Source organism: Mus caroli, chromosome 7, assembly GCF_900094665.2.
Source record: "Mus caroli chromosome 7, CAROLI_EIJ_v1.1, whole genome shotgun sequence".
NCBI classification, from domain to species: domain Eukaryota; kingdom Metazoa; phylum Chordata; class Mammalia; order Rodentia; family Muridae; genus Mus; species Mus caroli.
Genome location: NC_034576.1, coordinates 103,288,742 through 103,301,781, shown reverse-complemented (window position 1 = coordinate 103,301,781; position 13,040 = coordinate 103,288,742). Strand labels below are relative to the sequence as shown.

The 13,040-nt window shown below is 41.8% G+C and overlaps 1 protein-coding gene across 2 annotated transcripts in view; it reads right to left on the bottom strand.

Annotated features, from left to right (window-relative positions):
- Positions 1-12,678, bottom strand: part of Rab6a (RAB6A, member RAS oncogene family) — a 34,412-nt gene extending 21,734 nt beyond the window's left edge. Inside the window, exon 1 of one of the 2 annotated variants that reach the window (XM_021166103.1) lies at positions 11,968-12,678. In XM_021166103.1, coding sequence (XP_021021762.1) covers positions 11,968-12,037 — 70 coding nt within the window. In that variant the 5' untranslated portion in view covers positions 12,038-12,678. The remainder of the gene's footprint in view (positions 1-11,967) is intronic. The other variant, XM_021166102.2, reaches the window with a different exon arrangement.
- Between the last annotated feature and the right edge of the window lie 362 nt (positions 12,679-13,040).

Sequence of the window (13,040 nt, the reverse complement as noted above, 5' to 3'; positions counted from 1 at the left end):
TCCTTGGGTACTTTCTCTAGCTTCTCCATTGGGAGCCCTGTGATACATCCAATAGCTGACTGTGAACATCCACTCCTGTGTTTGCTAGGCCCCGACATCTCAGATTTTTATTTTTTTAATTTTAAACCTTTTTTTTTCTCATAAACTGGTCATTTATTAACACAGACTGTTGGACACAGCAGCTTCCAGCATTCTGACTAAGGGGAAGGAAACAAGCAACGGGGTCTCACTTCTTCCATTTTTTTGTTATATTCCTACTTGGCAGAAGTCCTTCTTGTCCAGCATCTGCTGGGTTTGCAGAGCCACCCAGTCTCCATCAAAGCTATGAGGGATGGGGCTGTACCCATGGTGTTTCTCCCACATCAGAATTAGAGCATGAACCCCTTGAAAAACATGGCCACGTCCACAACAGTTTTCCACTCATTGGTGCTCCTGTTCATCTTAGCAAAGCTCTTGTTAAACTGGATGCAGTACAACTGGACTTTGTCATCGCTGGACAGGCTGCTGCAGGCCAGCCTTCTCCTTCAGGGCTTTCTAGCTGGCAGACAGCAGCTTAACATGGGCATGGGTGGTCATGCATATCAACACAATCAGGGAGAGCATAGTCTATTGTTGCTGTTTGGGATGGGGTTGGGGGAATCTCCCTATGTAGCACAAGCAGGCACTGAACTTAGAAATGAAACCCTCATCCTTCAGGCTCTGAAATGCTGGAATTGTAAGTGTTACATATACTGTAAAATTTTACAGATCTCTTTATTTTGTTTGTTTATTATGAGTCTTTAGCCTGCACTGTGTGCATTTTTGGTGCCCTCAGAGGCTAGAAGGTGTGGTATTTCCTGGAATTGGAGTTATAAATGGTTGTGAACCATTGCGTGGGTAATGAGAACAGAGCCCAGGTCCTCTGGAAGAACAGCCAATGCTCTTAACCACTGAGCATTCTCTCCAATTTCTCTAGCCCCAATATATACAGTGTGTGTGTGTGTGTGTGTGTGTATTAAAAAAATTTTCCAATGTATGCACACAAGTATTTCTTTAGATATATTCTTTAGTTTTAATAGAATAGAAGGGTTAGAGCAAAAAAAAAAAGTTTAACCACATGAACTTACTGAAGTTAAAACTCAATAAAATGTAGAAGCCAATTTCCCAGTCATAACATTCTTAGGCAAAACAAATACTGAAAAATTCTCACACCACAAAGAGTTCAACTGAAACACCATAGATATTAGAGCTTGAAATAGTAAATATCAGAAACACATAAAGCATATCAGTGTAAGGGAAGCTTCTGTGAACAACCACATGTATACACAACTGTTAAGGATATCCCAATGATGCCTTCAATCTTCTAGGAAACACACCAGTAAATTGTTTCAAGATGACCATTTATATCAGGCATTGGTAGTTCACTCCTCTAATCCCAGCAGCACTTGGAAGGCTGAAGCAGAAGGACTGTTATGGGCTGTTTGAGTTAGTGTTTTCATTGCTGTGAAGAGACACCATGACCAGGGTAACCCTTATAATGGACAATATTTAATTGGGCTGGCTTATAGGTTCTGAGGTTGAGTTCATTATCATCATGGCAGGAAGCATGACAACATCTAGGCAGGCATGGTGCTGAAAGAGCTGAGAGTTCCATGTCTTGTTCTGCAGGCAGCTAGGAGAAACCTCTCTCTCTCTCTCTCTCTCTTTTTTTTTTTTTTTTTGGTTTTTCGAGACAGGGTTTCTCTGTATAGCCCTGGCTGTCCTGGAACTCACTTTGTAGACCAGGCTGGCCTCGAACTCAGCAATCCACCTGCCTCTGCCTCCCGAGTGCTGGGATCAAAGGCGTGCGCCACCACGCCGGCTGAGAAACCTCTCTTAAAGTTCACACACAGTAACACAACTTCCTCCAAGAAGGCCATGCTATTCTATCCAACAAGGCCACACCTCCTAATAGTGCCACTCCCTGGGCCAAGCATATTCAGACCACCACATGGGTTCAAAACCAGTCTGAGCTACAGAGTAAGACTGCCTCCAAAACAAAGGAAGTGGGAGTGTGAGATGGCGCAGCATGTTAAAGTTTGATGACCTAAGCACCAAAGTCCATATTGTAGAAAGATAAAGTTCCCTACAAGTTGTCTTTTGACTGCCACACTTATGACAGCATGTGTGAGTGCAAGCACATACATAACAATAAGTAGATGTAATTTTAAAAAGAATAAAAATAACAGGGCTGGAGAGATGGCTGGGTGGTTAAGGGCACTGACTGCTCTTCCAGAGGTCATGAGTTCAATTCCCAGCAACTACATGGTGGCTCACAACCATCTGTAATGGGATCTGATGCCCTCTTCTGGTGTGTCTAAAGATAGCTACAGTGTACACACATATATATATAATAAATAATTTTTAAAAAAGAAAAAATAACAGACTTTGAGGGGGTACAGCATGTGTGTGGGTATATTATATAGCTAAAAAATACTAATATCTACTAAATATACAACAATAGTTTATGACATTCTCGGTTCTTTCATATTTAAAATTTCTCAAAATTAAAAAGGAAAAATATGTATATATTTATTTTTACTTAAAAACTGTTTATCTGCATTGGTGTTTTGCCTGTATACATGTCTTTGTGAGGGTGTTGAATCCTCTAGAACTGGAATTACAGAGAGCTGGGAGTTTAATGAGCTATCAGCTGGGTGCTAGGAATTGAACTCAGATCCTTTGGAAGAGCAGCTAGTGCTCTTAACCACTGATCCATCTCTCCAATCCCAAAGGAAAACATCTGAAGAATGCAAAAACATATATGATTAAATCATTAAAAAGAAAAAAAAAATCTCAGGACCTCATACTGTAGACCAGGCTAGTCTCAAGTTTTTGAGTGCAGAAATTACAGGTATGGGGAAGTCAAGCCTACCTTTAATTTTTCTTTAAACAATTACTATTATATGGGTATGGATATTCTGCCTTGTATGTCTGTGCACCACATGTGCTGGAAGAACCTGGAGGAGGATGTTAGGACTAAGGTTACAGGCTGTGAGCAGCAGTGTGGGTGCTGGAAATAAAACCAGGGTCTGCTGAATCTCTCTGATCCCTGGATTTAACTTTTTAAATATATCATACTTATTGCTTACTTATTGTCTTAGTTAGCATTTAGAGAGGAAAGGGTTTGTCTTAGGGTTCAGTCCATCATGGCAGAAGGAACTGAAGCAGGAGCCATAGAAGAACACTGTTTACTGCTTGCTCCCATGCTTTGCTCAGTCTGTTTTCTTACACAACTCAGGACCGCCTGTCCATTGGTGGTACTACCCACAGTGGGCTGAAATCTCCCATATCATTAACAAAAGAGAAAAATTCATAAAAGGCTTGTCTATACCCCTATCCAATGGAGGCATTTTCTCAAATGAGATTTCCTTCTCTCAGATAACTCTAGTTTGTATCAAGTTGCCAAAAAACTAGCCAACAAAGTTGCAAAACCTCAACTCTCCAAAACTCTACTGAAATAATTTTCTTAAAAAAAAAAAAAAATCACTAATTGATTCTTCTGATAAACCCAATGGCCCTCTTGTTTTTTTCAAGACAGGTTTCTCTGTGTAACCCTAACTGGCCTCAAACTCAGAGATCTGCCTTCCTCTATATCCTGAGAGCTGGATCAAAGTCTCACACCACTATGAGCAGACCCAATGGTCATTTTTAAAAGTCCACATTTTCTTCAACAAGTCATTGACCACAGACTAACTCTAGACACTCAAGATACAAAATCTTTTCCCTTCTAGGTTAAGTTTCCTCAACCTTGCTTTATTTTTAAAGTATCCTCTTTTATGTGTCTTTCCACACACAACTACAAAGACTTCCTGATACTGAGGTAAGGTTAAAGTCACTTGCTACATGGATTTGGAGGAGTCAGTGATCTCTTTGATCCTCTGCCCACAGTGGCCACATTAAGTCTCCATTTTCTTCTTACCACTCCTTAAACAAAGGTCATTTAAGTATTAAAATTTTGAGTGCTGCTATTCACTACAAAATAACTTCAAAGTATGGTTATGAAAAAGAAATTCATAACCCAGGCATGGTAGTTCACTTGTAGTATTAGCATTCAGGAGACTTAGGCAGAAATATCAAGTTCCAGGTCAGCCTGTGCTATATATGGGGAGACAGATAAAAACACAGAACAGAAATCCATTTACTAGGGCTAAGGATATAGCAGTTAGGAAAGGTTTGCCTAGCTAGCATATATAAAGTCTTCAATTCATTGTTCAGCATGGCACAATAGTGAGACCCTACATCACCCAGCCTACCCCCCCAAACAACAGTTACAATGATAATAGGGGTGTGGAGATAGAGCTCAGTCAGTAAAGTGCTTTCACAAGCAAATGAGAGGATCCAAATTTGATCCTAAAAAGCAAGGTTTGGTAACTACCTGCATGCCAGCTTTCAACTGCCTGCAACTCTACAGGGCCTCTCAAGGTAACAGGCATGCTCATGGTTTGCAATATATACATCCAAGTAAAATATGAATACACATACAATAAAAATAATATTAGCAGGACATGGAGGGGCATGCCTTCAATCTCAGTACTGGAAATGTAGAGGTAGGCAGATCTCTGTAAATTTAGGACAGCCTAGCACACATAGCAAGTTTCAGGTCAAACAGTGCTACACAGTGAGTTCCCATCTCCAAACAAACAAATATATAATAATATAAAGGTGTTTGCTACCTGCCTCAAACCCTCAAGAGTTAGGATTACAGCAGTGTATTACAACTGCCTGTCCCTGCTCGCTCGTGTGCGCTCTCTCTCTCTCTCTCTCTCTGTCTGTCTCTCTCTCTTTTTAAAAAAAAAGAAAATTAGGGGCTGGAAAGAACAGCAAGTGGTCTTAATTGTTGAGCCACCTTTTCAGCCCTTAATTTCTTACTTCTTTTCTTTTTTGAAGCCACCCTGGTCTACTTGAAACCTTGTCTTAGAAAGAAAAGAAGAGAAAAGAAAAGTAAAGAAACTAGAAAGAGAGTGAGAAAGGTGCTTGCTATGTAAGCATGAGGATGTGAGTTTACTCAACAACACTAATGGAAAAGGCTGGGTATAGTCTGTTATCCCAGTGCTGGGAAGGAAAAGCCAGTGAATTCGCTGGATGGCCAGCCTAGTCTAATTGGCAAACACCAGGTTCCAGTAAGAAACTCTGTCCCCAAAAATAAGGTGAATGGCTCCTGACCTCTGACCTTCACTCATACAAATCCATAAACAGGGGCTGGAGAGATGGCTCAGCAGCTAAGAGCCCTTGCTGCTCTTCCAGAGGTCCTAGGTTCAAGTCCCAGCACTCTCACATGGCAGCACACAACTGTCTCGTAACCCCAGTTCCAAGTGGGATCCAATGTCCTCTTTTGACCTCAATGGGCCATGCATACACACAGTACAAATGTATGTATGCATGCATTCTTACACACACTTAAAAAAAAAAAAAGAAGTAGAGAGCATTTTTTTTCCTCTTACTTGTCATGATCTCACAGGTACCTGGGATAGAGTTTAAGTCCCGAATCCTCCCACGTGCAAGGCACGAGTCCCCACTCCTTCATTTTTTTGCTTTGAGGCAAGGCCTCACTATGTACACCTGATTGACCTAAAATTCACTATGTAGACCAGATTGGCCTCAAACTCACCAAAACCCACTTGTCTGCCTCTTCAATTGCCGGGATTAAAGAAATTCACCACCACACACAGACCTTTTTGGTGCCTTTTATCCCCTAAGTATTTGTTTTAGATTTATTTTATGAGCATGAGTATTTCACTTGCATGTGTGTAAACCATGTACATACCTAGTGCCCATGGTTTAGTGCACTAGGTTAGAAGGCATTGGCTCCCCTGAAACTTCAGTTATGGATAGTTGTGACCAAGCCTAGGTCTTCTGCAAAACAAATGCTCTTAAATGCATCTCTCTAGTCCCCATCTCCTTTTTACGACAGTTTCACTACGAAGTCCAGGCTAGCCTTGAATTCATTATATAACCCATGTTTTCTTTAAACTTGCAGCAATAATCTTGTTTCAACTTCCCATGCTAGGCATTCATCACCATTCCTAACTCCAAGAAGTAGTAATCTAGGGACTGGGGAAATGGTTTAGTCAGTAAAGCACTGTGCATAAGTACCTGAGTTGGACATTAAAAAAGAAAAGGAAAGGAAAGAAAAGAAAAGAAGGAAGGTGGTGGTGGTGGGGGGGGGGTAGGTACCATGTATACCTAAAATCCCAGCATTACCGATACAGAGACAGCAAGATTCCTGGAGGTTGCTGGCTAGCCAGTCTAGATGAATCAGTAAACTTTAGGTTCAGTGGGAAACCTTGACATAAATAAGGTTGGACCAGCAAGATGGCTCAGTGGATAAGAGGAGAACCTGGAATTTTTGATCCTCTGTTTCTACCTCCTAGATACTGAGATTATAAACAAGTATCACCATCTGTGGTTGGATTGTTAGTCCTTACAAATTATTGAAGATATTAAAGAATTATGATTGAGTGGACTATATCAGTATTTAATATACTGAAATCTAACTATGAAAAATTAAAAGTACCTTAGTATATCTAAAATAGTAATAAATCATTACATGTTAACATAATTTTTATTTAAAAAACTACAAGCAAAAACTTAGCAATAGTGGTAGTGTTTTACAGTATTGGCAAAGCTCCTTAATGTTTAACTCAATAAAAGACAGCTATATTCTTATAGTTGCGTTTGACATGTTTCACATGGCAGGTAGGCTCTTAGAAATTACACTATATTCCTATAAAGTAGTAGGTGTGAAAAAGCAAATAACATCTTAATATTCTGGATCCATATGGGGCTTATGGACCCCTGCTTGCAGGGTCTCGTGCAATTTCTGGAGATCAGCAGACAGTTTGAGAGCTACTGGATTTGATAGTATCAGGCCATTTTGTCCTTGCAGCTTCATTTTGCAAACAAAGAATCTTCTGTATCTTATTTTTTAAACCTTAAAACTTGTAATGATTAAGAGCACAAAGTTCAAATTTCCAGTGTTAGTACTGGCCACTGACCTTTGGCAAATTACTCAACGTCTTTTTGTTTCAGCTTCCTAGATCAATAAAAATAATAAACAGGACTTATTGTATATAGTGCCATTATGAAGACTAATTAAATGCAAAATTTTCCTAAGAGTTTGGTAAATTGAGTGTTTAATAAACACTTAAGTAGTTTACTGGAAAACTTTTAAGTGGTTTAATAGACTCTACCCATAAGGAATTTACAGAGAAGAAATACGAAATACCCAATACAGCAGAGTGACCCATCATACTACACTATTACAGCATTCATGAGGTATTACTAGTTTCCCTTATCCCTATTTACTACATTGTAGTTCAAAAAGTTGACAGAAAAGGGTAATACAAAGTGAAAAAAAAAGCCATATTGGTTATGCATGTCTCCTTGCCATCATGTTCCTAATAATCAATAACAATTACATTTGTAGTAAATTCCATTGTAAACCACTTAATGACATTCCTAAAAGCCCCTCTGGATTTCCAGACAATAGCCTGATAGTAACAAAAGATTCTCCTGACTTTAGACTTACATAGTTTAATATTCCTTTATCATATACTAAAATAAAGAGAAAATAAGATTGCCAAGACGCATGCCATTAACTAGATCTGTCAAGTAATAAAACAATTCATCTTCACTACAGAGCAGGGTATCGTTCATTGAAAAGCTAATAAAATCACATGACCAAATCATCTGCATATTTGACATACTTTTTTGCATTATACTAACAGCAAATAAGTTAATAGCGTCAGCTGGGGGGAACCCTGTTTAAATAAAAAAAAGTATAATATGTAGACAAGTAAGTTCTTTTTCTTTTAGTGTTTTAGTGAAACATTTAATAGGTTAATAGCTTTGACTACTATTATATTTAACTATTGTTTGGTCACCAAATATTTCTGAGCAGTGACCATGAAACTGGTTCTATGCTAGTAATAGGGGTTCAGTGAACATAAAAAGATAATAATTTTCATGAAACTTGCATTCTGTTCTGCCCTGGGAAACACAAAAAAACAAACACATAAAGTATTATAAATGTGGTAAATACTATTAAGGAAACAAAGAAGGCTATTCCAAAGACTACAACAGTCTTTAAAAGCTGAATTGTGGATTTCTAACAGACCTAAAAATAAATAATTCATAGCAACTTACATCTATGCAACACAGATTCTACAGGCCTTTGCTAATGCATAAGAAAACTATAGACACTGACCGTGAAAACAAAAATCGATCTTTCAGTGTCAAAACTACTGGATAGCATTACTTAGCAATATGATGACCTCAAAAGATAATTAACCTCCTAGTTCTAAAGAGCAAAAAGCATGCAAACATAACCCTAAAGAAAGCAAGTGAAATCTGATATATAATTTAGTATAATGTGGTTATATTATATATAGAAAGGTTATATCTATATATAGGAAGGAAATCTGAAACAGAAAAGAATATTGTTTTTTAAAACTAAGGCAATATAAATAAATAATACATTTTAGTTAATAAATATAATCAACATTTGGCCAATAATTTTAACAAATGTGCCTTATTAATGTAAGGTACTAGTTGGAAAGAGGATGCAGGATGCATAGGCATCCTCTGTACTATCTTGCCAATTTTCTATAAATCTAAAACTGTGCTAATATATAGAAATGTATACACGGGGCTGGAGAGGTGGCCCAGCGGTTAAGAGCACTGACTGCTCTTCCAGAGGTCCTGAGTTCAAATCCCAGCAACCACATGGTGGCTCACAACCATATGCAATGGAATATGTCCTCTTCTGGTATGGCTGAAGACAGCAACAGTGTACTCATATGCAATAAATAAATAAATAAATCTTAAGAAAAAAAAAAAGAAATGTATACACACATACATAACTAAACCTAACAAGGCATTATTTAGTTTCTACCTGGGAAGGCTGGGAAAAAATAAAAAGGAATAGTTGATAAATTAAAGAAAGAAATAACAGAACCTGAGAGGCTGATACAAGAGGATCTTGTACCTTCAAGGCCAGCCTAGGCTACACAGTAAGACTGTTGTCTGTCTGTCTGTCTGTAGCTCTACACACACACACACACACACACACACACATGAAAAAGCCATATTAAAACACATTACTCTGGGGCTGGCGAGATGGCTCAACGGGTAAGAGCACTAACTGCTCTTCCTAAGGTCCTGAGTTCAAATCCCAGCAACCACATGGTGGCTCACAATCACCCTTAATGAGATCTGACGCCCTCTTCTGCTGCGTCTGAAGTCAGCTACCATGTACTTATGTATAATAATAAATAAATCTTTGAAAAAAAAAAAAACAAAAACCAAAAAACACATTACTCTGTTTGCCAACTTAAAAAAATTAATTTCCTCATGGCTAAGGATATAGCTCAGTATGTATAGTGCTCACCTAGCACCACATAAACCAAACACAGTGGCAAACACCTGTAATCCCAGCACTTGAGTGGAGGCAGGATCATCGGATATTCAAGGCAAGTCTTGTCTATACACATTTAGTTCATGGTCAGCCTCACTACATGAAAGTGCCTTAAAAAGATATTAATTTCAAAATAGGAAAGAAATGAAATGAAAATAAAAATGGGTATGGTGGCTCACCCCTAAAATCCCAGCACTCAGTGAGGCAAGAGGACAATCAGCCTGGGCTATCAAAATGTTAACTCTAGCTTAAAAAGAAAAATAGTATCTGAAAGAAAATGAGAAGTCATAAAACTCTAATATAATACACTCAAGAAATCCAAAGGAGCCGGGCGTGGTGGCGCACGCCTTTAATCCCAGCACTTGGGAGGCAGAGGCAGGCGGATTTCTGAGTTCGAGGCCAGCCTGGTCTATAAAGTGAGTTCCAGGACAGCCAGGGCTATACAGAGAAACCCTGTCTCAAAAAAAAAAAACAAACAAAAACAAAAACAAAAAACAAAAAACAAACAAGATCTCATAATAAAAACTTCAACAGAAAGATTAATGGATTTTTGTGCAAACTAAATTATTCCTGTATCACAATATGAGGTAGTCAACAATCTCCAAAGACTGCACAAGAAGCACATTCAAACCTATTTATTAACAATGACCAATGAACTTCACTTTATGTATGGCACTGTCCTGAAACTGCCATGCAACACTACTGGGATCAGGATCACTTCATAGGTTTCCTCCGTTCCTCACCTAAGGGAATGCTGATTTTATTTAGTTATTGTAGGTGGTGTTCATGGAGATCAGAGGACAACTTCTGAGAGTTGGTTCTCCCCTTCTACTGTATAGGACCTGGGGATTGAATTTAGGTTGTCAGGTGTAGTGCCTGTTTTACTCACTGAGCCATCTTGATGGCCTGGAAATGTTTATACTTGAGAAATATCCATAAACAAACAAGAGGGAGACAAGATCTTTCCATCCTATAAGGTTATAGGGAAGACAAATCCAAACATTACAAGAAGAAAAATTATTTCCCAGGCCCTGCTGAAGGCAAAATTGCAACCAGTGTTAACCAGCCATAAAGTTCCAAATTGGTATAAATAGTTCAAGCTAGCAATAAAAGCTAAGAATATTTTATCAGTTATATGCTTTCCACTCCAAATACTGTTCTCCATAACCTCATTTAAGATATCTAGTAGGTATTCAATGTTTGATTACTTGGAACTAATCCCCCAAAGTCTGAATTAAAATGATGGTCAAGAAAAATGTAGAGGAAAAGCGAAGATTATAATCTCTGAATACTGTTCAGTTTGTATGATTTAGAATAAAGCTGTTGGAAGAAGTAATCTTTGTGGCAACCATTACAAAATTAGAACCTTGTATCCATTAGGAAGCACAGTGACTGCAGAACCTTAACCAGACAAATGACATTACAATTTCATTCACAAGACCCTATGAAATATTAGGTATACATAAAAAAATTAGTTAACTCAAATAGTATTCTAACCTAATTTAGAGAGCTAGATGATGGATCTATTACCCTATTACCCAAAGGCAATCCTACAAAACAAAGATGCATTATTCTAAGCCTCTCACATACATTTTAAATATGTAATTGGAAAATTGTCAAGAAGAAATTAATAATTAACATTTCACCCGTTAATTCTTGCTTGTATCATCATGAAGATACTTAAATATTTCATGTTGAAACGAGAAAAGAGGGAAGTGAGATGAGAAAAATTCAAAGTAAACTGATCATGACATAGCATCTGGCAGAGATCGAAAAGGCATCAATATAGCCAAAAGAACTGTCAATGACGAAAATTAATAGAAAATAATGATTTCCAACCAGTCCCAACCCAAATGACCAAAATCATCACTGGCAACGCCACCTCTTTTCAAGTCGCCTTCACTTGAAATATATTAGCTCACTAACCCTAACTAATTCTTCATTTAGGTGTAAACTGAGCAAGCATTGTTTTTCTCTATGACCACCACTTCTCTCACCTTCCGAGAGACTAGTACAACTCCGAGCCAAGCCTCAGGGGAAAACAACGCCCAGATCCCACCCTCCTTCATCCAAGGTTGAAGAGGGGGCCCGTTCCCCAGAGTTGGGGGCTTCTCGGAGTGGGACCTCACTCCCAGTTCCAATGGGAACCGGAAAAAGAGCAAGGAATAAGGGTGGGGCCCCATAAAGCCGGCCCGGGTGGAGGAGACCACGCAGAGCAGAGGAAGAAAGGGATGGACAGGAGGTTGGGCGGGGTGAGGACTGAGGAGGACAGAGCGGCCCGAGAGGGCCCGGCTGCGGGCGGCGGAGTCCGGGCGAGGATCAGAGGTCTAAGCTACAAGCCTGATAGATCCTAGCGAGGAGGAGCCAGGGACAGGGACAAGAGGAGTCGGGGGACCCGGGGGAAAGGCTGGGGGTGGGGGTTTTAGGAAGAGCGAGGCCGGCGGGGAGCCTCAGCGGCCAGAAGGGCTGCACTGGGGGCGGTGCGGGGAAGCCGCGGCCGGCTGCCAGGAGCGGGGGAGCCGCGCACTCACCGCTCTGCTCTCCCAGGAACACCAGCTTGAATTTCCTCAGCGGATTCCCGAAGTCTCCGCCCGCGGACATGATGGAGCCGGAGGAGCCGCCGCCGCCGCCTCAGCCCAGAGACCTCTTCCAGACCGCTGCAGCTCCAACCCGCTGACGAAGAGGGCCGAGCCGAAGGGGCAGCCTCCGAGTCCTCTCGGCCCCTGCAGGGCCGGGCAGAGGGGCGAGGCTGAAGGGAGAGTGCCTCCACCGACCGGCAGCCGCCGCCGCCGCCGCCTCCCCGCAGAGTCGCCTAGCACCGAGCCGGGCCCGCGGCCGCGAAGGGACGCAGGGCGGTGTCGGAGGCAGCCAGCGGTGCACTCGGGCTTCGCTAGCCTAGCGCCGTTCCTTCCCTCAGAACGCGGCGCGGAGACTGAGGTGAGAGAGGAGGATGGCGAGGCAAGCGCCGCAGACGCGTCTGGGTCTCGGCACGCGCAGCGCTCGGGCTCTCACAGCAGCCGCCGCCGCCGCCACCGCAGCACAACCCGCTGAGTGCGCGAGCCTCTGGCGCGGATGCGGGGCGAGTCCGGGCGCGAGCCTGCCACCCTGCCGGCCTCGGACGTGCGTGCGTGAGTGCGTGCGTGCGCGTCGCCGCCAGTGCCTTCCTGGTTTCGCCAGCAATCCCGGCTCCTCCCGTGCGGCGGAGAAAGGGGCCGATCAGGTTTCGACTGGCGTCTGGAGAAGCCGGGAGGAGGCGGGACCGGTTCCGGGTAAGCAAGGGGGTGCGGGGGGGGGCGGGGGGAGAAGAAAAAAAAAAAGGAGCGCTTACGTCACTGACAAGTCGAGCCAATCAGAAAAAGCGGAGGGCAGGCAGCTGCTAACTGAGGTGGCGGCGCGAGAGCGCGCGCGACTCTCGCGCGGAGGAAGGTGTGGGGTTCTGGCGGCCATAGGAAGTGTGGCGCGACGCAAGGCGATTGGGGGAAGGAGGAGGGAAAAGAAGGTGGGACGGAGGCGGAGCCGGAACCAAGGTGGATTGACCGCAGCAATGCGTGGGTGGGGTTGGGTCGCTCCAAGGTGTATTGTAGGTGCTAAACCCTTAACGTCG